We start from the raw sequence: 22,460 nt of genomic DNA, 5'->3' as shown, positions 1-22,460 counted from the left end.
CAACAAGTCCACACCACACCGCCGAAGCGCAACCCACCCATACATTTACCCCTTACCTAACACTACGGGCAATTTAGCATGGCTAATTCACCTGACCTGCACATCTTTGGGCTGTGGGAGGAAACCGGAGCACCCGGAGGAAACCCACGCAGACACGGGGAGAACGTGCAAACTCCACACAGTCAGTCGCCTGAGGCGGGAATTGAACCCGGGTCTCTGGCGCTGTGAGCCACTGTGCTATCATGCCACCCACTGTTCTCTTATTCATTCTCTCTCTCTCTCTCTCTCTCTCTCTCTCTCTCTCTCTCTCTCTCTCTCTCTGATCTCTATCTCCACCTATAATTTGCACCAACGCCTCCTTCTCTCTCTCTCTCTCTTTCTCTCTCTCTCTCTCTCTCTCTCTCTCTCTCTGATCTCTATCTCCACCTATAATTTGCACCAACGCCTCCTCTATATCAATCTTTTCCTCACTACCATCAGTTTTGAAGAGGGGTCACTGGACCCGAAATGTTAACTCTACTTTCTCTCTCCACAGAATCTGCCAGACCTGCTGAGTTTTTCTTTCTAACTGTTTCCATTTTTTTTGTTTCTGAATTCCAGCATCTGCAGACCTTTTTTTGTTAATAGCAATGAAAAGCCATTTGGCGCCCAAAGTCAAAACGAACCAGCAATCAAGTTAATCTGCTGTTTATTAAGCAATAACGAGGTGGCACAGTGGTTAGCACTGCTACCAAGCAGCGTCAAAGACCTGGGTTTGATTCCACCCTTGTGTGGAGTTTGCATATTGTCTATGTGGGTTTCCTCCGGGTGCTGTGTTTTCCTTTCACAGTCCAAACAATGTGCAGGCTGGGTGGATTAGCCATAGCAAATGCAGGGTTACAGGGGCTGAGTTTAGGAGGGATTCCCTTCAGAGGGTCAGTGTGGACTTGATGGGCTGAGTGGCCTGTTTGCATACTAGGAATTCTATTATTCTAAAGATCTATTCAGAAGATGCAGTTTTATTAAACACAAAAAATGAAATTTATGGAGTTGAACTTGCAAATATTGTGAACTACTGTGAACTGTTAGAATCAAATAATCTTACAGTACAGAAGGAGGCTATTTGACCTGCTGTGTCTGTACTGAAGGAGCTACCCAGCCAGTCCCACTTTCCAGTCCCATTCTCCGTAGCCCGCTAAAGTCATTACTTTCAAATATCCAGTTCTCTTTAGGGACTGCCTATGGTATCCTCCACCACTTTCCCTGACAACTCCAAGCAAGTAAGTTTCTCCTCATCTCCCTCCGAGCTCTCTTGCTGACAATCTTGAAATTGTGTTGAGGTCGAATCTCTCAATTGTCCTCTACAGGCCGAGGTGCAAGATCAAAGGACAATCGCAGAGTGTGAATGTGAAAGAAGATCTGAAAGAAAACTAAATAAACAAGATTGTTTTTGCTCTCTCACTGCGGCTGGAGTAGACATCGAGATAAATAAGTAACTATAAGTCAACACTATTGCAGAACCGTACATATAAAAAGTTGTGAAAGATTGTTTTCAACGCAGTCAGCTTGACACAGAAAGATCATTTCCCAAGACTTCTCCAACCTGCTGACATTGACTGTTTTGCAACAATGGATCTATTGCTCTTCCTTCTGTGCTGTTCTGTGTTTTTAACTCCAACAGTCCTTTCACCGTTGTAAGTATTTTATGGATTCTTTAGAGCCCCTTCTAAGTAATCAACATAATGGGTAACATAAATATGGTTTGATCCCCTGTCTCGGGAGGTTACAAAAGTGCTTATGCATTCTCCTCACGAGGGCATGGTCTAATTTATGTTTTAAGACTATGGGAACATCACAGCAGGTTATTGGATCCTTTCTGTTGGATGCACCATTCTTGAAGATCATGGCCTTTTAAATTGTAGTTTCAGGTCCACTTGCTCGTTTGTTACCCAGTTGCTCCCTGACTTATCAACTAAGTACAAGACAGTGAGGTTTTCAAGTCTAAGATTCAAGAGGGTTTCAAGTGAAAGTTTACATGGAGATGTGGTGTGCCCAGGGACTGGGATGCAAATGATTTTAGATAGCATTGAACCAGCTAAGTCCAACAGGGTGGCCTGATATACCCCCTCAGAGTTGGGAGTGTGGTGCTGGAAAAGTACGGCAGGTCAGGCAACATCCAAGAAACAGGACAATTAACGATTCGGGCATAAGCCCTTCATCGGGAATCATTCCGGCTTATGACCGAAACATCGATTCCCCTGCTCCTCGGATGTTAACCTGCTATGCTTTTCCAGCACCACACTCTAAACTCTGCTCTCCAGCATCTGCAGTCCTCACTTTCTACTGACATACCCCACCTCAGTTAACAGCATTAAAACGTGTGAGAGTTATTGCATTCCACTTTGGTGAAATCTTTATCTGTGTAATTCATGGGATATGGGTGCCGTTGCCTAAGCCAGCATTTATTGTCTAATCCGAATTGACTAAAACTCAATTTCAAGTCAATCACATTGCTGTGGGTTTGGAGTCATGTATTTGCCAGACCGTGGAAAAATGGCAGATTTTCTCCCCTTGTTGGATATCAATGAAGTAGGTGTGTACATTTTTTTTTAACAACAAATAAAAATGGTCACCATAAGGCTAGCTTTTAATTCCAGATTTTGATCGAATTCAATTTTTGACTGGAACAAAGACCAATGTCACTATCTGCCATGACGGAAGTCAAATCCAGATCCGCAAAGCATTCACCTGGGATTCTAGGTTACAATCAGTCATTTTATCAATCCATTCACATTACCCTCCACCTCCAAAATTGCCCACTTAAACTTTCTGCAACGAAGGAGCAACCTTTTTTTAAAAAAGTTGGCTCGTTATGAATTTCAGACGTCTTTGTAACATCAGCAATATGCAAGGGCTTATTTTCATTTTATTAGTGGACTTGGCAGTTCTTGATATCCAATAGCATTCAAGAGAGTTTTTAGCTTAATTGCCTCCTGTTGTGCATCAGAGAAGATGATTATCTTTGTGACAACAGCATGATAAAACTGGCCAGGGCGCAAAGCCAGCCAACTATTTAAATTTGCCAGTCTTCCTACAGTGCAATTGCCACAATTGCTCTATTGAACTGGGTCAGTTGCAAGCTAGGATGATGACAAGCCAATTTCGATCTAATCTGATGAAGACAAAGTGATCCCTCAAAGACGCGTTTAATGTAGTTAAGTTCAACCAGTCATTAATACCAATTGTTAAGTTATACTTGATGCTGCTATTATGTGTCAATTTGTACAAGGTAAAAGACAACTAGCTAGTCTCAGCTCCAAGTTTTGCAAAGGTTGAACTTAGAGCGGAAGGCTTGGTAAATACACATTTAAGTTCCCATGCTCCTCCCATGCTAGTTGTATGTGCTATCATAAGCTCAGAGAAACACTAAAAAAGGTGGATCAAGTGGCCAACGCTGGAGGAAATCCACCACCCATTGTTCTATTCGGATGTGTGTATCCTTCAGTGAAGGTGTCCATTTAGCACATTGACTACAGCGTGTTTTCTCATTTCTATTTCCCTAGATACTTAATCACTGCCCCCAATATTATTCATGCTGGGGTGCCAGAGACTATCACCATTCAATTGGACAGAATAGAAAAGTCTGTCAAAATCAAAGTTTATTTATTGGACACTTTGACATACACGCGTTGTTCAGAAGAAGTTGACTTTGAACTAAATGCTGGGAACAACTATCAGGAAATTAAAACTGTGACTGTAAGTTACAATCAGTTTGTGAAAATGAAACTGTACCTGTATGTTCTATCTGGATTCTCTCATGTTTTCTGTTTTCAAAGGACACACTGCCTTAAAAAGTCATTACTATGCTAATATTATCCTTTACTTAGAGAATGATTCAATATAATAATGTGAAAACAACTGAAGGATTAAAAAGAAATATATCCATGGGAAATTTGACAACTTTGGCAGGCATCTACCCACCAAGATGCACACAGGAAGTCATGCGTCAAATCACTTCTATAATTATTGAGTGAACAATAGTTTAAAGAAAGCTTTCCCATTCAGAGGTGAAGAATGGCATTTTTATCAAAGTAACTTAAACAGTATGATGTGCCAAGCCTTAGAACCTGGACCATTTCATGTTTTAGAATACGGTAAATTTACTCTATTGGAAATAGATAATAGATGGAAACTGTCCTTTTTATGGTTTCCATTGGCCAGGTGTGCAACTCTGCTGACACTGTCTGTCCGCTGACACTGAAAATTATTTTCAGTGACCATATCACATTGCAAATGGGTCATGGTGTGACTCAGTGAAATATTTGAATGAATTAACTAGTTTTACCATTGTTAACCTCCACGATATGAAATCCCACAGGCTCTTCCTCATCCCATCAAGGAGGCTAACATTTGGTCACGTCGAACCAAATACATTTCTCTTGTTGCTGAATGTCCAGAGCTGTTTACAAAAAGGAGAATGGTTCCAATCCTGCTGTCATCAAAAAAAGGTTACATATTCATTCAGACGGACAAACCAATATACACACCCAATGAAAATGGTGAGTGTGACAACAATGTATACATTTCAATATTTACGTTCACTTAATAATATCCAAAATAAGAACCAAGAGTTGTTTTCACTGCTGACTGACTGAATTCATACAGAATAGATTCTGAAATAAATGTGAGCACTTCCCTTCATTCATCCAGGATTGAAAACTTTTCTTTAACCTTTCAGAGATGTAGCTGCAGGGTGGCACAGATTGGGGACATATGGACATCTTGGCTAATGTGTTTGCATGTCAAATTTCACAGTTCCATCTTCCTCTAATATACTGCAATGTCCTTGTCTATAAGTAATGTACCTACCTTTGCCTTAGTATTTAATTGCTCCACTGTGACCACCACCTGAGGTAGATGCTTTCAAAGTTGTAGCATCCTCCGAGAGAAGGAAAAACAATCTCCTGTCATCTTCACTTAAATGATGACACCTACTCTTTAAACAGTGCCCACTAATTCTTGATTCACCTACAAAAGAAAACATCAACATTGTCAAATCAATATTGTCAAGATTGCTCCAAAAGTTTACATTTCAATCAAGTCGACATTTTTCCAAACTCCTATGGAAAAAAGTCCAACCTTCCCTCACATAAAACACATTCAGTGCAAGTAGCAATCTCGTGAACCTCTTCTGAACTGCCCCCAATGTGTTTTCATCCTTCCTTTAATAGGGAGGTCAAAATGATGCATAGTGTTTAGAGCGTGGTCAATTCCTCTTATAATAAAGGATGACATTTAATTAGCATTCTGAATAATTTGATGTACCTGTGTTCTCCTATGATACCAGTTTAGGTACCATAAGTTTTAATTTAGCACTTTGGTTATCCTGGAGCTTAGTTGCTGAAAATATTCAAAAAGATTGTAAATGCCCTTTTAACTAAAACATAAAAAGAATGTAATTAATGAAAGTCGCAAAAACAAGGAACCAATCCTTTCTCAACAACACCCTTTGCAGATATTCAATACCAGTGAAGTACGTTCTATCTGAACTAATTATTTTCTTACTTCACAGAATCTTTCCACATTGGATGGACCTACAACTTCTTTCCAGTTTTGAGAGTCCAAATTTCTTTTCAGTACTGATACGACACTCCTACAGACCCATAACCTGGGGATTCTAGAACCTGATTTCTTACCTTTGAAGATCATTATATTCTGCCCTGATAAGGGAAAACTGTTCTTCTGCAAAGTGAAAACTTCTTATTTTCAGAACTAAACCTAGCCATGATTTCTGACCATTTGTTTTTCTGTATGAACTAATTCTCAGTATAGTAAGCATTTCATCAATTATTTTTACCAGTGCCTGACTATGTATTTAGCATTAGTGACATGCTATCTTGTCCATGATGTATTCAGTTCACCACTCCAAGCAATTTTCTGACCTCTTTTATTAAAAAGAATACATTCATAGAACTGAATGTGAAAACTAATTCACTATACTTTAAAATCCACGTGATAATTATATATTATACACATTTAATATAGTACTAACATTTGTGACACATACATGAGAATACATTGTTCTTCCTGCACCTCTGAATCCTACAGGCCTTCACTATTTTGACAATGCTTTGGTAACATCATTTCCCAGGTTATACTCCATCTATAGATTTTTGCCCAGTTGCTCAACTTATCTATATGCATCTGCCATTTCCTATGTGTTCTTCTGATACACATCTCTGTGTATCTTTCTATTGTTTGAAAAAAAAAAGGTAATCATGACTTCACTCCCCTTATCCATCTCAATGACTGTAAGAAGCTAAGAGTCGGAACAGAATCCACGTCATATTCTGCCAATTAGAAAGGGACACATTTAGGACTTTGCTCAGTTCTCTTCCATCACAGCCAATCTTCTATCCGTATTCAGATGTTACATCCAACACCATGCGCTCCTACTTTGCGTATTAATCATTTATGTGGCGCTCTGTTAAGTTCATTTGGAAATCCAGGTATGGTAGCCTGACAGACTCCTCTTTATCCACAGCACATATTACTGTTTCAAAACAACTCAAATAAATTGGTTCAGCTTGATAAGATGTAAAATATGAGATCCTGAGGAACTGTGACAGGGTTGGTGAGGAGAGTACTTTCTTTTGTGGGAGAATCTTTGAACCAATCACCAATTTTGGCAGGCAAGGTGGTCAGTTTTAAAGATGGCCGTCCACTGGTCCAAAAATCAACCAACTTCTTGTTACCAGCAAAAGCTGCATTGGTGAACCCCAGCAGATCCACATTTTCTGCAATTCAGCTTTCAAATATTGTTAGTTCAACCAGTTGTTTGCACTGTGTCTGTCAGGCTACATGCTTTCAAAACTGCAACCACACCTGCAACCATATTTTTGACATGGAGACTCAACTGCTCCTGGGTGCAACTGCAGACAACATTTCCACTTGCCGACAGAATTCACTTGCCGACCAATCAGCACCAGTTTTACAAGCACTATAAATGGCTATTTCCATTGAGACTTTGTATTCTTGTGATTCTGTTCTATTGAGTGCAAGAAGGAAAGCACGCATATGTTAGCTTCTCCAGCAGCATTTGAGCAAGAGGTACTCCCCGATGTTTGTCTGTTTCCACAGGCTCTTTCCATTTCCAGCATTTTATTTGGATAGCCTGGCACTATTCTTCTTTCCATAGATCACTTGACACATCTCTGCATTCAACTTAGTCAACTTAGGTTGCCCTTTTCAAACACCGCTCCAGTTCCTTTCAGCGACCAGCAACCACACTCCCCAACCCAATCAGCTTCCTCTGCCAGCCAGCTGCTATAGGAGGGTTGTTATTAAACTGGAGAGGGTGCAGAAAAGATTTACATGAATGGTGTTGCGAACTACAGAGCAGCCTCGATTATCCAACAGGCGGGGAGTAATTTGTTCGGATAACTGATCATTTGGATTCCCTCACCCCTGCTGCAACAAGGTTCCTACTCCTTTCAGCATGTCACTCGCCCATCTCCACCAGGACCTTTGTGTGTTTGTAGGCTGTCGGTGGCGGTTTAAAGATCAGGCTCTCGGTTGGGGTGCCTGCTGTCGATCGGTGGTCAGTGGTTTGTGGGCAAGCTGTGTTGTGATGAAGAGCAGGAGGGACAAACTCTTCCTGAGGTTCCCCCAACAACCACAGCCATGGAAGGGACGGACGGTCGTTTCTTAGGCCAGTGAGGCCCTTGTCACCCCGACTCCTCACAGATGGCCTCTCGCGATCTCTCCACTATGTCATCTTGCTATCTCTCCGCCATGTCCTCTCGCGATCTCTCCTCTCTCATTGGTTAACAAGTTGACTGAACAGCACATTGAGAACTTGTTTGGATAATCCAACATTCAGATAATTGATGTTCAGATAATCAAGGTTGCACCGTCAAGGGTTTGGGTTCTACGGAGAGGTTGAATAGGCTGGGATCTCTTTCCCTGGAGTGTAGGATGTTGAGGGGTGACCTTTTCGAGGTTTGTGCTGGGCATAAGTAAGGTGAATAGCAAATCCCTTTTCCCTAGTGTAGGAGAGTTGAAAAGTAGGGGGCATATTTTTAAGGAGAAAGTGAGGTCTGCAGATGCTGGAGATCAGAGCTGAAAATGTGTTGCTGGTAAAGCACAGCAGGTCAGGCAGCATCCAAGGAACAGGAGAATCGACGAGTCAGGCATAAGCCCTTCATCAGGCATATTTTTAAGGTGAGAGGAGAAAGATTTAATAGGGACCGGAGGGGCAATTTTCTCACACAGAGGCTGGTTTGTATGTGGGATGAAATGCAAGAGGAAGTGATTGATGCAGGTACAGTTACAACATTTAAAAGACATTTGGATGTGTACATGGACAGGAAAGGTTTAGAGGGATATGGGCCAAATGCAGGCAAATGGGACCAACTTAGTTTAGGATTAAGGTCAGCATGGACAAAATGCACTGAATGATCTGTTTCCATGCTGTATGACTCAATGACTATTCTAGTGAAACCCATTGAAACAAAGTTTGGAAGAAGTCTATGAAGGTAAAAAGACTTATATCGGTTACTTTTTATGATTTCCAAAAGCCCAAAAGGATAGAAACCAAGTGGGTTTCTATCCTTTCCATAACAGGTTATCGACTGCAGTTTTTTCAATAACACCTGTAATGTGTATTGAAACGTCCCCAGACACTGCAGAGGACATTGACACTGAGACAGTGGATATCAGGTCAAATGACCATAAACGTGAGTAACATCGTAGGTTTCAAACAACAATAACAAGAGCAACGAGAATTAAAAAGGAAGAGGTACTGAAGATATTCATTCCAGACCCTTGTGCCTAAACAGCTGGATGCACAACATCAATGGAGAAATAATGAAACACGGAATTGTAAACAGGTCAAAATTGCTGGAGGGCAGAGATCCTAAAGGTTAGGGAATTTCAGGCAGCAGCAGTGTTGCTAACAGTAGGGAAATGAGTGCTGTAAGTCATGGTGCAGATAATGGATTCTACCCTCTCCCTACTCATATGAACAAGATAGGTTTTATGTTCAAATGTAAAATGACATTTCTGAGTCCAAATACATACATAATGCTCTTTCAGGCACCATTGAAAACTTAAGACTTTCAAGAGGGTGTGTGACACTCCAGAAGGCATTGGATAATCATTTCAGTAACAATAATGTGAAAGGATGTGAGAAAGACACAGGAGATTGGCACTAGATAATGATGTTCATTTAACCAGCAGTGCAGATATGATGGACAGGATAGCCCCCTCCTGAGCTGTAACAGATCTGTGATTCTATGATTCCACAAATTCCATAAAATTCCATTTACACTTCCCTTAACCTTACAAACCAATGTGTTGACTAGAGTCCATTTGTTTTGTTTTATGTTACAGTTCAGTTCAGGATCTTTGCCCTTGACAATTACATGCGACCAGTAGATGAGACCATCAGAATAACTACATACGTAAGTACATTTGGATATGATATGGCAGCAACCTCGTGCTTCTTAAATATATTTCATGACTCCAGTAGAACAGATGATGTAAATTTGATCAGTGATTTGCTTTGCTGCATTCATTCATTCCTAATCAATGATGCCCAGAGTTTGTATGGTGCTAAGGGTTTAGGGTGGCACAGTGGTTTAGTGGTTAGCGCTGCTCCCTCAGTACACAAGAGACCTTGGTTCAATTCCAACCTCAGGAGAGTGTCTATGTGGAGTTTGCATGTTTTTCCTGTGTCTGTGTGGCTTCACCTCCATAATCCAAGTAAGTGTGGGTTGGCCATGACAAATATGGGGTGGGAAACACTTTGGAGGGTTGATGTGAGCTGAAGGGCCTGCTTCCACACTGTAGGGATTCTGTAATGATTTAACATGATACCGCTGAAGTGCAATCATGCGGTTTTGTTATGTACCCATTTCCAGTTTATGATGCATTAACAGACAGAAAGAATTGCAAATGTGACAGGTCACATTTTGAAAACTCATCTTCATGAGATCTAGACAGCAATGGTAAAGCTAACATTTATTGCCTATCCTTGATCGCTCTTGAACTGATGTGATGCCATGCCATGTCAGAGGGCAGTTAAGAGTCAGGCACGCTCCTCTGGGTCTGCAGTCACATCTCGACATGACCGGGCAAGGAGAGCAGATTTCCATCCCTAAAGGACATTAGTGAACCAAAGTTTGCTTTTGTACAAGTATAAAAAACCGTTGCATGGTCACCATTTTGGATGAGCTTTCACAAAAGCCCTGATAAGTTTCATGACTGCCATTATGAACCTAAGTTTGCATTCTAGGGTTTTGTGAACATGATGTCTATGAATGAATATTTGAATCAAAATGTTCGTGTCTTCAGGTAGGAGACTTTGATTAGTACTGAAAAATGTCAAGTCACAAAGGTCCAATGGGACTATTCTTCCGTTACAGAGAGGTGGTAATTTGATTTGATTTATTGTTGTCACATGTACCAAAGTACAGTGAAAAGTTTTGTTTTGCGAGCAGTAGAGGAAGGTCATAGCAAACAAGGAGGTACAGATCGGAGGCTGCTTTGACAAAGTGAGGTACACAAGGCTATGGCTGCAAAGCAAGATCAACATTCAGTTTGAAATTAGAGAGGTTGATTTAACAGTCGACTGAACTTGTCAGTGTGTGTGCTTCAAGCTTCTGTACCTCTGCCTGAGGAAAGAGGTTGGAAGAGAATATCACCTGGGTGAGAGGAGTCTTTGATGATGTTGACAAACTTTCTGCAGCAATGAGAAGTAAAGGTGGGCTCTGTGGATGGGAGGTTGGCTTCTGTGATTCTCTGGGCTATGCACAGAACTTTCTGTGATTTCTTACAATCCTGGGCAGAGTAGTTGCTGTACCAGGCTGTTATTCATCTGGATAGAGTGCTTGATATGGGGCACTGGTAAAAGTTTAACCCAAGGGTCACCAACTCAGGTGAGGGGAAAGATTGAGAAGAGTAAACCATCAAAGCAACCTCAACCAATGTGGAACTCAGCATATTCTGTTAAGTGACACTAGCCAGCTATCCAGCTAATGTGCCAACATTGTATTGTGTTGGGCAGCATGGTGGCTCAGTGGTTAGCATTGCTACCTCACAGCACCAGGGACCTGGGCTCGATTCTAGCCTCAGGTGACTGTCTGTGTGGAGTCTGCTCATTCTCCTTGTGTCTGTGTGGGTTTCCTCCCTCAATCTAAGGATGTGCAGGGTAGGTAGATTGGCCATGCTAAATTGCCCATTGTGCTCAGGAATGTGTGTAGATTAGGTATGTTACTCAGGAGTAAATGTAGGGGAATGGGTCTGGATTTAGCTTTACCAGTGGTGTCCAGATCCCATGAAGATTATTTTTCAAAAAGTAACCTGTCTTCAGAGGTCGTTGTAGACTTGATGGGCCGAATGGCCTGTTTCCACACTGTAGGTATTTGAAAAAAAGTCTTCTTCATCAGATCTGAATGACAACATGCCTCTTTGATCTTCTCAGGAAAGTTTTGAAGTGTTTCTCCTGATTCATGCACTAGATTCTTGGCAGCAAGGGGAGCAGGGGATGAAACTGTAAACAGTGAGGAATGTCCTGAGGTCAGAAAATGAAATCTTTGAAATGACAGCAAATTCTACCACAGAGAAGCAGACTCTGAGGCCAAATAAGTAATAACAAAATTATAAGGTGGTTGGACAGAGAAACTGTTTCAGCTCATAAAAGAAACAAAATCAAGAAAGCACACCTTAAAGTGTACAAATAAAGAAAGGTTCTTGTGAAATAGAAAAATATTTCATGCAATGAGATATTCGGACATGGAATACACTGCGGGGAAATTGTGGAGAAAGGAGGTTTGACTGAGGGATTCAAGAGCGCATTGGATGGTTATTTGGATAATAATAGTCCGCAGGGATGTGGGGAAAGGTCGGGGTTTGGGCAACGGAACCAGTGCAGGCACGATGGGCTGAATGACCTCATTCTGTGCTGTAACAATTCTGTGAGAGACTTCCATATAACATTGTCGAGTTTGAGTCATGTTGAGAGCCAGAGCTGTAATCACATCTAAAATTAAATGTATCACCTTCCCCTGTTAGAACTCCAGAGGTATGCAGTTTCCCAGCTATTTATTGAAGTCAAAATACGGATTGACCCAGAAGCTAAAGATTCCAGATATCGCAAAGTGAGTTGCAAGAATATTTCAATAGTGCCTGTATTTGTTCAACTTTTCTACTTATTTTTTATAATTCTTTAACATGCACATGCCAGTTTTTGGTAATGATATGCCCATTATGGACTAATAGGCTAGATAAAGGTAAAAGAACAAGCTGCTATCCTCGGCTGCAAATCAATGAAAACATTAACAACTGATTCTAATGTTACTACGTATACATTTTCAATACCAAATTGTGAAAGCTAAGAACCAAATCTAAATAATGAAAAGGGAATCCAGATCCAATCACCTTCAACTGCATCATCAATAATCTTTCTCACATCATAATTCAGAGTTGGGCTCTTCATGATTATTTCACAATGTTCAGCGTTATTTCATGATACTGCAGGATCATTTGTCTGCATGCAGCAAGACCTGGTTACATTTCAGGTGATAAGCAATGCACATACCTCACAAATGCCAGGCAATGACACTCTCCAACAAGTGGCAATCTATACATCATTCCTTAACATTCAGTGGAATGACCATTACCTAACACTCCACTAAAATCCATATATTTCCCCATAAGCTGTCCATCACTTACAAGGTATAAGCCAGGCGAGTGATGCATCAGGTCCAACTTCCTGGATGATTGCAGCTCCAACAATACACAAGGAATTCACTAGATTAGATTCCCTACAGTGTGGAAACAAGCCCTTCAGCCCAATCAGTCCACACCGACCCTCCGAAGAGTAACCCACCCAGACCCACTACCCTCTGACTAATGCACCTATCGGCACTTTAGCATAGCCATTTGCCTGAGCTGCACATCTTTGGACTGTCGGAGGAAATCGGAGCACCCGACGCAGACACGGGGAGAATGTGCAATCTCCATACAGTCACCCGAGGCTAGAATTGAACCTGGAACTCTGGTGCTGTGAGGCAGCAGTGCCAACCACTGTGCCACCCCAGAGACATGATTGAGACATATTAGTGTTAATCCTACCAAGAGAGATAGTGAATTCTAAATTCAATCTAATTTGGAAGTTTTAAAAAAAGCTAGTCCAAAGGCAACCATAAAACCATTAACGATTGTGATAAAAATCCATCTGGTTCACTAATGTTCTTTTCAGGAAGGAAATCTGTCATCCTCAACAAATCTGGCAATCATGTGACTCACATCAATGTGTTTTTTTATTAACTGCCCTTTGACATAGTCCTAGAAATCCATTCAGTTCCAAGGGCAAATAAGGAAGTGTTAGCTCAGCCAGTGATGTCAACATCCCATGAATTGAAAAAAAAGCAAGGTTTGACCTACTATATTGACAAAGCAGTTTGCTTGATTGTCAGCACATTCCTCAGCAGTCATCCATCACAATCTTGACTTGTGCCCCAGCTTTTGTTAATTTTTACAGTTGGAGACAGGTTCATGCACTATGAAGCTACCTTTCAGTTCATGAAAACCTGCTCTCCAATCACTAAAAAGAGTTAGACATCCTATAGGGGAAGACAGCCAAGAGTGTAATAGATGGAAAATTGGTTTGGGTATTAGCAGAGAATGGCTCCACCCATAAAGTGGCACGGCTGCTCTGTGGTTAGCACTGCTGACTCACAGCATTAGAGACCCAGGTTCAATTCCAGCATCGGGCGGCTGTCTGTGTGGAGTTCGCCCATTCTTTCCATGTCTACTGGGCTTCCACAGGGAGCTCTAGTTTCCTCCCACAGTCCAAAGGTGTGCAGGTTAGGTCATTGTCTGTGCTAAATTGCCCCATAGTGTACAGGTGGATTGGCTATGGGAAATGCAGGGATAGAGTAGGGGGACATGTGTCTGGGTTTGGGTGAGATGCTCTTCAGAGGGTCAGTGCAAACCCAATTGGCCAAATGGCTCCTTTCTGTACTGTAGAGATTCTATAAGCACTGTCTATTCGACTTCAATGGAATCAGGCATCAGAAGTAGTGTATAACCAGGAACTTCCATATTGTACAGTTCTCTCATGGTTTTATCATTGAGGATAAAACAAAAACAAATGCTAAATACTGTTCTTTCATCAACAGGCCTGGCAACTGGCGCATTGAAGCGCAGTTTGTGGATTCACCGATGTCCATGGTATCTGCACAATTTGAGGTCAAGGAATTCGGTAACCCTCATTAACAATTTGTATTTAAGACACATGTATCATTTATCATGTGTTCCAGTAAATGTGGGCAGGGAGAAGAGAATGATTCAAATGTGCATAAAATTACCTTGGGTTGTTAACTGAGGCATTTGTTTTTGCCAATTATATACTAAATCCATAAAGCTACATACCTTTTGCACGGTACTGACTCCCACAGTGAGTTCTTATGGAATAAAGCCCACAGGATTTGAGACAAACAACAGCTGGTTATAAATGCATGGAAACATTTCACATCTTAACAAGAAATATAAGATCAATATTCAGAGGTTGGGTTGGTATCTGTAATCAAACCTTTGAAACTACGCAAATTACATGAAATTAATGAAGATTTTTAAAAATAAATAAGGCTTAGTGCTTTCCACTTTGCCAGGTAATTCTGTACCTTTTTTATTGTATGTTGAAGAACAATACATACAGTTTATAGTCTGAAACAATAGGTAGAATATTATTGCCCTGGAGAGGGTTCAAAAGACTCTTCTCAGGATATTATCAGGTAGGGAAGCTTTGAGTTATAAGGAAAGGTTAGATAGGCTGGGACTGTTTTCACTGGAGTTTAGGAGGTTCACAAGGGACCTTACAGAAGCTTATGCAATGAGGGGCATATGTAGAATTAACTATAGATGATTTCAAGACTAGGGGGTACATTTTTAAGGTACAGAGAAGAGAGATTTTAAAAAAAGACAGGAGGGGCAACATTTTTTGTGCAGAGGGTCGTTTGCATTTGGAATGAACTTACTGAGGAAATGATGGACATGGGCACAGTTATAATGTTTAAAAGACATGGTATATGAATAGGAAAGGTTTGGAGGGATAAGGGCCAGGAGTAGGCAGGTGGGACTAGTTCAGTTTGGGATTGCGAAGGGTCTGTTTCCATGTTGTATGGCTCTCTCTAGCAGCGTCAACATTATTGTCTTTGAAATTTGAGCAGGATGTCACTACAAGAAAAATGAATGATCAAAAGTAAATTTAGCAATCTATTTCGAACACGCTATATATGTCAAGTTTCATAAAGACTAACTTACAGAACAATGTTAACTGATCAGTATGATTTATATTGTGAATGTAATGCTCAAAAGCAAGTAGCATTGATTTCAATATGTTTTTCTTTTGCTGAGGGAAACACCTTTATGTGAAATACAATTGGGTGTTCTAAGTTGGGAATTACATAGAATTCCATAATATAAAGAGGGTAATTTAACATATTGTGCCCACGTATGTGGATCTAGCAATAAACTCACCTTTCATATTTACCACCATGGCAGAGACTACTGACCAAATAGGAAGCAAATTGGAATGACTAATAATATATAGACCAGTTAGAAAGGTCGCAAAATATTACAATAACCCCTTAATAATTGTGTTAGCAATATATTAACTGAAGCATGTAAACTATTGGAGTGTTCTCTGAGTTTTGGGGTGAACATTTCTGAAGCTCTGTGTTTTTCCATTATGCTTGTTTGCTATGGATTTCCTAAGTTATTTTTCAGTAAAGAGAAAAAAACGTTTCTTAGTTCTCCCCAGTTTCGAGGTCGTGGTGACGTTGGAACATACGTTTTATCTGATAACAAACGATAAATTCAAATTTGAAATCTCGGCACGGTAAGTCAAATATGAAGATCGAATTAAATAGTCCTGTTAAAATGACCAAGCACCTCCAGCATAGTTTGTGTACTGTAGGGCTTTCATCTCCATGATTATTGAAAACATTAAGCTTTAAGATTATTTATGGTTATTATTTGATGTGTGCTGAACCGCTTTCCTCACACTTTATGAAATTCAGTTCTATTTTAAATCTTAGAGAAAAAAACTAACTGAGTTTAACTTGTCGATGTCCTATTGAATTGCATAGCCAATCAATGAAGTTTTGAAGTCATAGAGTTGGAGTCATAAAATCCCTAAAAGTGTGAAAACAGGCCATTCAGCCCAACAAGTCCAAACCAACCCTCTAAAGAGCTCCTCGGATGCTGCCTGAACTGCTGCGCTCTTCCAGCACCATTAATCAAAAATCTGGTTTCCAGCATCTGCAGTCATTGTTTTTACCCTGAAGAGTAACCCATCCAGACACATTGCCCTATGTTTACCCCTGACTAATGCACCTGAACACTATGGGGCAATTTAGCATGGTCAATTCACTGATAGCTGCACATTTTTGGACTGTAGGAGGAAACCCACGCAGACATGGGGAGAATATGCAAACCCCACACAGACAGTCACCTGAGGCTGGAACCGAGCCTAGATCCCTGGAGCTGTGAGACAGTAGTGCTAACCACTGAGCCACTGTGCTGCTCGTGATCTCATAAAACATAGAAATAGGCAATTCAGCCCACCATATCTATTCCAACCAACAAACACCAAACCATACTAATCCCATTTACCAGCAGTTGGGCCATGGTCTAACGTGCCCTGGCATTTTAAGTATTTATCCAGATGTTTTTGTTGGATCTATTAATATCCAACAACCAATTTAATGTACTCTCAAGACACTGAATATTATAGTTATAGTTAATTTTCAAATGGTTACAAATGTCTGTGGTTCAAATAATATTCTGCAGTGAGTTTAATCACATACCTGTGTCTACTCCTGTGGAAAACATGAAAAATGTCTTCTGTTGGTTTTATATTTGTCATAGACTATCAGCCAGCCTTAAACATCAAAACTGTGGAGTAACAATCCAGGAATATGCCAACATGACTTCACTTCAATTAATTTTAATAATGATTAATGAAAAGCTGCAAACATTTTTTTTCTGTATTTTCACTTCAACTTAGTTGAGCTTTTTGAAGAAGTAAGACATTCGACAAGGTTCCCCTTGGGAGACTGGTTAGCAAGCTTAGATCTCATGGAATACAGGGAGAACGAACCATTTAGGTACAGAACTGGCTCAAAGGTAGAAGACAGAGGGTGGTGGTGGCGGATGGTTCCATTTCAGACTGTAGGCCTGTGATCAGTGAAGTACCACAAGAATCTGTGCTGGATCCACTGCTTTTCATCATTTATATAAATGATTTGGATGTGAATACGGAACGTGCCAGCAGTAATTTTGCAGATGACACCGAAGTTGGAGGTCTAGTCGACAGCGAAGAAGGTTACCTCAGATTACAATGGGATCTTGATCCAATGAGCCAATGGGGTGAGGAGTGGCAGACGGACTTTAGTTTAGATACATGCGAGGTGCTGCATTTTGGAAAAGCAAATCAGGGCATGACTTATACACTTAATGGTAAGGTCCTGGGGAGTGCAGGTTCATAGTTCATAGTTCCTTGAAAGTGGAGTCCCAGGTAGACAGGATAGTGAAGAAGGTATTTGGTATGCTTTTCTTAATTGGTCAGAGCACTGAGTATAGGAGTTGGGAGGTCATGTTGTGTCTGTACAGGACATTGGTTCAGCCACTTTTTGAATACTGCATGCAATTCTGGTCTCCTTCCAAAAGAAAGGATGTTGTGAAACTTGAAAGGGTTCAGAAAAGATTTACAAGGATGTTGCCAGGATTGGAGGGTTTGAGCTACAGGGAGAAGCTGAACAGGCTGGGGCTGTTTTCCCTGGAGCGTCGGAGGCTGAGGGGTGACCTTATAGAGATTCATCAAATCTTGAGGGGCATGGATGGGGGCAATAGGCAAAGTCTTTTCCCTGGGGTGGGGGAGTCCAAAACTAGAGGGCATAGGTTTAGGGTGAGAGGGGAAAAATTTAAAAGGGACCTACGGGGCAACATTTTCATGCAGAGGGTGATGCGTCTATGGAATGAACTACTAGAGGAAGTGATGGAGGCTGGCACATTTCCATCTTTTAAAAGGCATCTGGATGGGTATATGAATTGGAAGCGTTCAGAGGGTTATGGGCCAAATGCTGGGAAATGGGATGAGATTAATTTAGAATATCTGGTAGGCATGAACAAGTTAGACTGATGGGTCTGTTTCCGTGATGTACATCTCTAGGACTCGATAAGAGATTTGGGTCCACATGTTTTGGTGGCCAAATATAAAGTATTGATCAGTTTGAAGCATTTAATAAGTGCAGTGGTCCTACTCCCAGCTGATGGATTTTGAGAGGACTCTAAATTCTATATAATGATATTTTAATGTTGCATTGTTCCCTCGTATAACTGATCAATGAAATGTTGAGTTATTTGGAAACTGATTCATATTGCTTATTCCTCTCCTACTCGGGAGTTAGGCGAGACGGAGGCGGAGGCAACAGTCTGATCTAAAACAACTGAGTTGTTAGAATCCTGAGGGAGCATATATTGGTCTTGGAGGGAGTATAGCATGGATTTACAAGAATGATACTCGGTCTTCAGAAGTTAAGTTGTGAGAAGATATGATACAAATTAAGCCTATTTTCTTTAGAATTTAGAAGGTTAAAGGTGGTCGGAAAGATGTTTTCAAGATATTAACTGGAAAAAACAGGTAGACAAAGATAAAATGTTTCCACTGGTTGGGGATTCTACAACTAAGGTACATATTCTGAGAACTAGGGCCAGACTGTTCAGAAGAAGCACTTCTATACACCAAAGGTGGTAGAGGTTTGGAACTCTCTTCCACAAACAGCAGTTGCTCTTGGATCAGTTCTTAATTTCAAAATGGTTATGGATAATTTTTATAACAAGAACAGGTATGAAGGGATATGGGCCAAAGACTCCATATGGAGTCAGGTCGTGGAACAGGCTCAAAGGGCTGAATGGCCTACTCCTGTTCCTGTGATCGTCTTTTTCTCCATAGGAATAGAGTTTTTATTTTCACTCAGTACATCTCCCTGTTGATTATTTATTAAAGACATACATATGGCAAGGCGGTGGAAGGAATGGCTTATGTGAGATTCGGAATTATTGACAACATGAAGAATCACACCTATATTCGGGGCCTAGAACAGCAATTGCAGGTGAGAAAGTTCCCACCTTCAAAGAATGTCACTGACCAATGAGAAGCTTTGCATAAACAGCAGAAATCCCAAATTAAGATGTTGTGAAACTTGAAAGGGTTCAGAAAATATTTACAAGGATGTTGCCAGGGTTGGAGGATTTGAGCTATAGGGAGAGGCTGAACAGGCTGGGGCTGTTTTCCCTGGAGCATTGGAGGCTGAGGGGTGACCTTCTATATGTTTAGAAAATCACGAGGGGCATGGATAGGATAAATAGACAAAGTCTCTTCCCTGGGATGAGGTAGTCCAGAACTAGAGGGCAGAGGTTTTGGGTGAGAGGGGAAAGATATATAAGAGACCTAAGGGGCAATGTTTTCACGCAGATGGTGCTACATGTATGGAATGAGCTGCCACAGGAAGTGGTGGAGGCTAGTACGATTGCAACATTTAAAAGGGATCTGGATGGGTATATGAATAGGAAGGGTTTGGAGTGATATGGTTTGGATGCTGGCAGGTGGGACTAGATTGGGTTGGGACATCTGGTTGGCATGGACGAGTTGGACCAAAGGGTCTGTTTCTGTGCTGTACATCTCTATGACTCTGCTCATTGTTCCCATTGAAGCGGCAGTCAGTTTCATGACACAATGTTTGTTGTCACTTCAACCCTGCGTCAGCTTTTCAACTACCAAACTCCTTCATTTCTGCCTTTGTTACCTGAAAATCCATTTGTCTTATTGCAGTCTGCACCATCCCACTTTGCATAAGTTTGAAGACATCCTAAGCCCACGTCTAAATTTCTCTCAGCTCATCTCATCCCTGTGGGTTCTCACCTATGCTGGCTCTTGCTCGAGCGAGTGCTAGTAAAATCCAGACCCTTGTTTGCAAACCCCTCCATCACCTGAAGCCACCATCATTCTGTCACCACTTCCAACTCCACAACACTGGGATCTCTGAGCTGATTCCTCTTCCGCAGTGTCTCGACTCTCACCTAACTTTGGCCTATTTGGCTCTGTTACATGCTTCGCTTTAAGATGCTCCAGAGAAGTAATTTGAGAGTTTTATAGATTTACCATAGAAAATATTCTCTGGATTCATCATGGCTTGGAAAGCCATGGCTGTAAGGAACTACAAGGAGTTGTGAACACAGCTCAGTCCATCACACAAGTCAACCTTTCATCCATTGACTCCATCTATACAGCCCCCTGCCTCGGGAAGGCATCCAGCATCATCAAAGACCCCTCCCACCCACGGTTATAATCTCTTCCAGCCTCTTACATCAGGCAGAAGATACAAAAGCTGAAACACACACAGCAACAGATTCAAGAACAGCTTCTTCCCTGCCGTTATTTGATTTCTGAATGGAACCCAATAAATGTAAATTTAATATTGAGCTTGCTGTTTGTTCACCTTCTCTGCGCTGTAACATTTTTTTACACACTCTGTTCTATTACCCTACTGTACTTTGTGTGGTATGGTCAGCCTGCACTGCACACAAAACAAAACATTTCACTGTACTTCGGGACATACGACAATAATACACCAAATCAGAAATGCTTCTATTGGGTTAGAGGTTTACAAAATTATGAGGGGAATGGATAGGGTAAATAGGCAAAGTCTTTTCCCTGGGGTTGGGGGAACCCAGAACTAGAGGGCATAGGTTTTAGAGTGAGAGGAGAAAGAGACCTAAGGGGCAAGGTTTTCACAGAAAGGGTGGCATGTGCTCTGTTTCCATGCTCTACATCTCTATGACTCTATAAATACAATGGTTTGGACATGTGTGCAAGGTTGTGACAAAAGATAAATGACTGAACACCCATTATAGACACTGACAGATGCTTCATTCAGTTGACTTCAATGAAAGTAAGTAATGTGTTCCCTTTCCCTTGCAAACTCGGTGCTATTTCATACCCAACACATGATTTAGTGCATTATTGTGTATGAGTAATCACACAACACCAGGTTACAGTTCAACAGGTTTATTTAGAAGCACTAATTTTGGAGCACTGCTCCTTCATCAAGCAGCTGTGAAGTAGGATCATAAGAAACAAAATTTATCGCAAAAGATCACAGTGTCATGCAACTGAAAGAATATATTGAACAAACCTAGATTGCTGTTAAGTCTTTCATCTTTTAGAATGGTTTCCAGGTTTTAGTTCTCTAATATGTAAATCCCAGAACATCTTTCAAGTCACATTCTCAAGATAACTTAAGGTTTTATAACAAAAAGGTGACATCTTAGGTCAGATAATGTGTTAAAAGTGTGAAGTTAGAGTCTGTATCCCAGTCTTGAGTCAGACTAGTTCTATTTCCAAAGTAGGAATTTATAAAATGTTACAAGGATTGACTGCCTGCAGATTGTGTGATTTCTGAACAAAATAAAATGTACTGTATCTGCAATTACAATTGCAATTGTAAACAGAATGAGTCTGGTTTAAGATTGGGATACAGACAGACTCAAACCTCATACAATGCGACATCATCTGAGCTGAGATGTCACCTTTTTTTATAAAACCTTAAGTTATCTCGAGAATGTGACTTGAAAGAAGTCCTGGGATTTACATATTAATGAACTGAAACATGCAACTCATTCTAAAAGATGAAAGGTTTAACAGCAATCTAGGTTTGTTCAATATATCGTTTCAGTTGCATGACCACTTTAACTTTTTTTGCTCTAAATTCTGTGTCTTATGGTCCTGCTCCACAGCTACCTAATGAAGAACCAGTGCTTGGAAAGCTAGTGCTTCCAAATACTGTAAACCTGTTGGACTATAACCTGGTGCAGTGTGATTTTTACCCCAGTTCAATGCCAGCACCTCCACATAATGTGCATTAGTAACCAGTGTGGCTTCATATCCTCAGTTATACACTGTAGAAATTGCAACATAAATCAGTTAGTCAAAGGCATAAAAGGGGAAGGTGAGGTAAAATGAATGCTCTGAAGCATAAACTGAAAACATGAATATTGTTGCTCATTTCTAGATCAAACGTGGATCAGCCGCATCTTCACTGACAACTGCAGATCTGGAAACAAAACTCAAAACATTGGGAAAAATGAATGACTTTGTTGGGTACCATCTCTATATGGCAGTAACAGTTTTAGAAACAGCCAGTAAGTTAGCTCATCATAGCTCTATCTGTTTTCATCATCATTTTCCAGTTATGGACAAAGATAATGCACACCATATTATATCATACTTATCCACTGATTACTAGTCGATGTTCTGTCACTCATAAAGGTGGATAAATCCCCAGGACCAGATCAGGTGTACCCTAGAACTCTGTGGGAAGTTAGGAAAGTGATTGCTGGGCCTCTTGTTG

The 22,460-nt window shown here is 40.9% G+C and overlaps 1 protein-coding gene across 1 annotated transcript in view; it reads left to right on the top strand.

Moving 5' to 3' along the window:
* Positions 1 to 1,535: 1,535 nt before the first annotated feature.
* LOC122541325 (complement C4-like) overlaps positions 1,536 to 22,460 on the top strand; it is a 158,027-nt gene continuing 137,102 nt past the window's right edge. Inside the window, exons 1-9 of the mRNA XM_087979485.1 lie at positions 1,536 to 1,673; positions 3,543 to 3,735; positions 4,358 to 4,538; positions 9,373 to 9,443; positions 12,055 to 12,140; positions 14,166 to 14,248; positions 15,799 to 15,886; positions 19,058 to 19,163; positions 22,122 to 22,251. Of these exons, the coding sequence (XP_087835611.1) occupies positions 1,609 to 1,673; positions 3,543 to 3,735; positions 4,358 to 4,538; positions 9,373 to 9,443; positions 12,055 to 12,140; positions 14,166 to 14,248; positions 15,799 to 15,886; positions 19,058 to 19,163; positions 22,122 to 22,251 (1,003 nt within the window). The 5' untranslated portion in view covers positions 1,536 to 1,608. The remainder of the gene's footprint in view (positions 1,674 to 3,542; positions 3,736 to 4,357; positions 4,539 to 9,372; positions 9,444 to 12,054; positions 12,141 to 14,165; positions 14,249 to 15,798; positions 15,887 to 19,057; positions 19,164 to 22,121; positions 22,252 to 22,460) is intronic.

The sequence above is a fragment of the Chiloscyllium plagiosum genome, unplaced genomic scaffold, assembly GCF_037043375.1.
Source record: "Chiloscyllium plagiosum isolate Xiang-an unplaced genomic scaffold, Cpla_swu_hap1 HiC_scaffold_35, whole genome shotgun sequence".
Lineage (NCBI taxonomy): Eukaryota > Metazoa > Chordata > Chondrichthyes > Orectolobiformes > Hemiscylliidae > Chiloscyllium > Chiloscyllium plagiosum.
The sequence above is the reverse complement of the archived record's forward strand: the minus strand, read 5'-3'. Positions and strand labels throughout refer to the sequence as shown.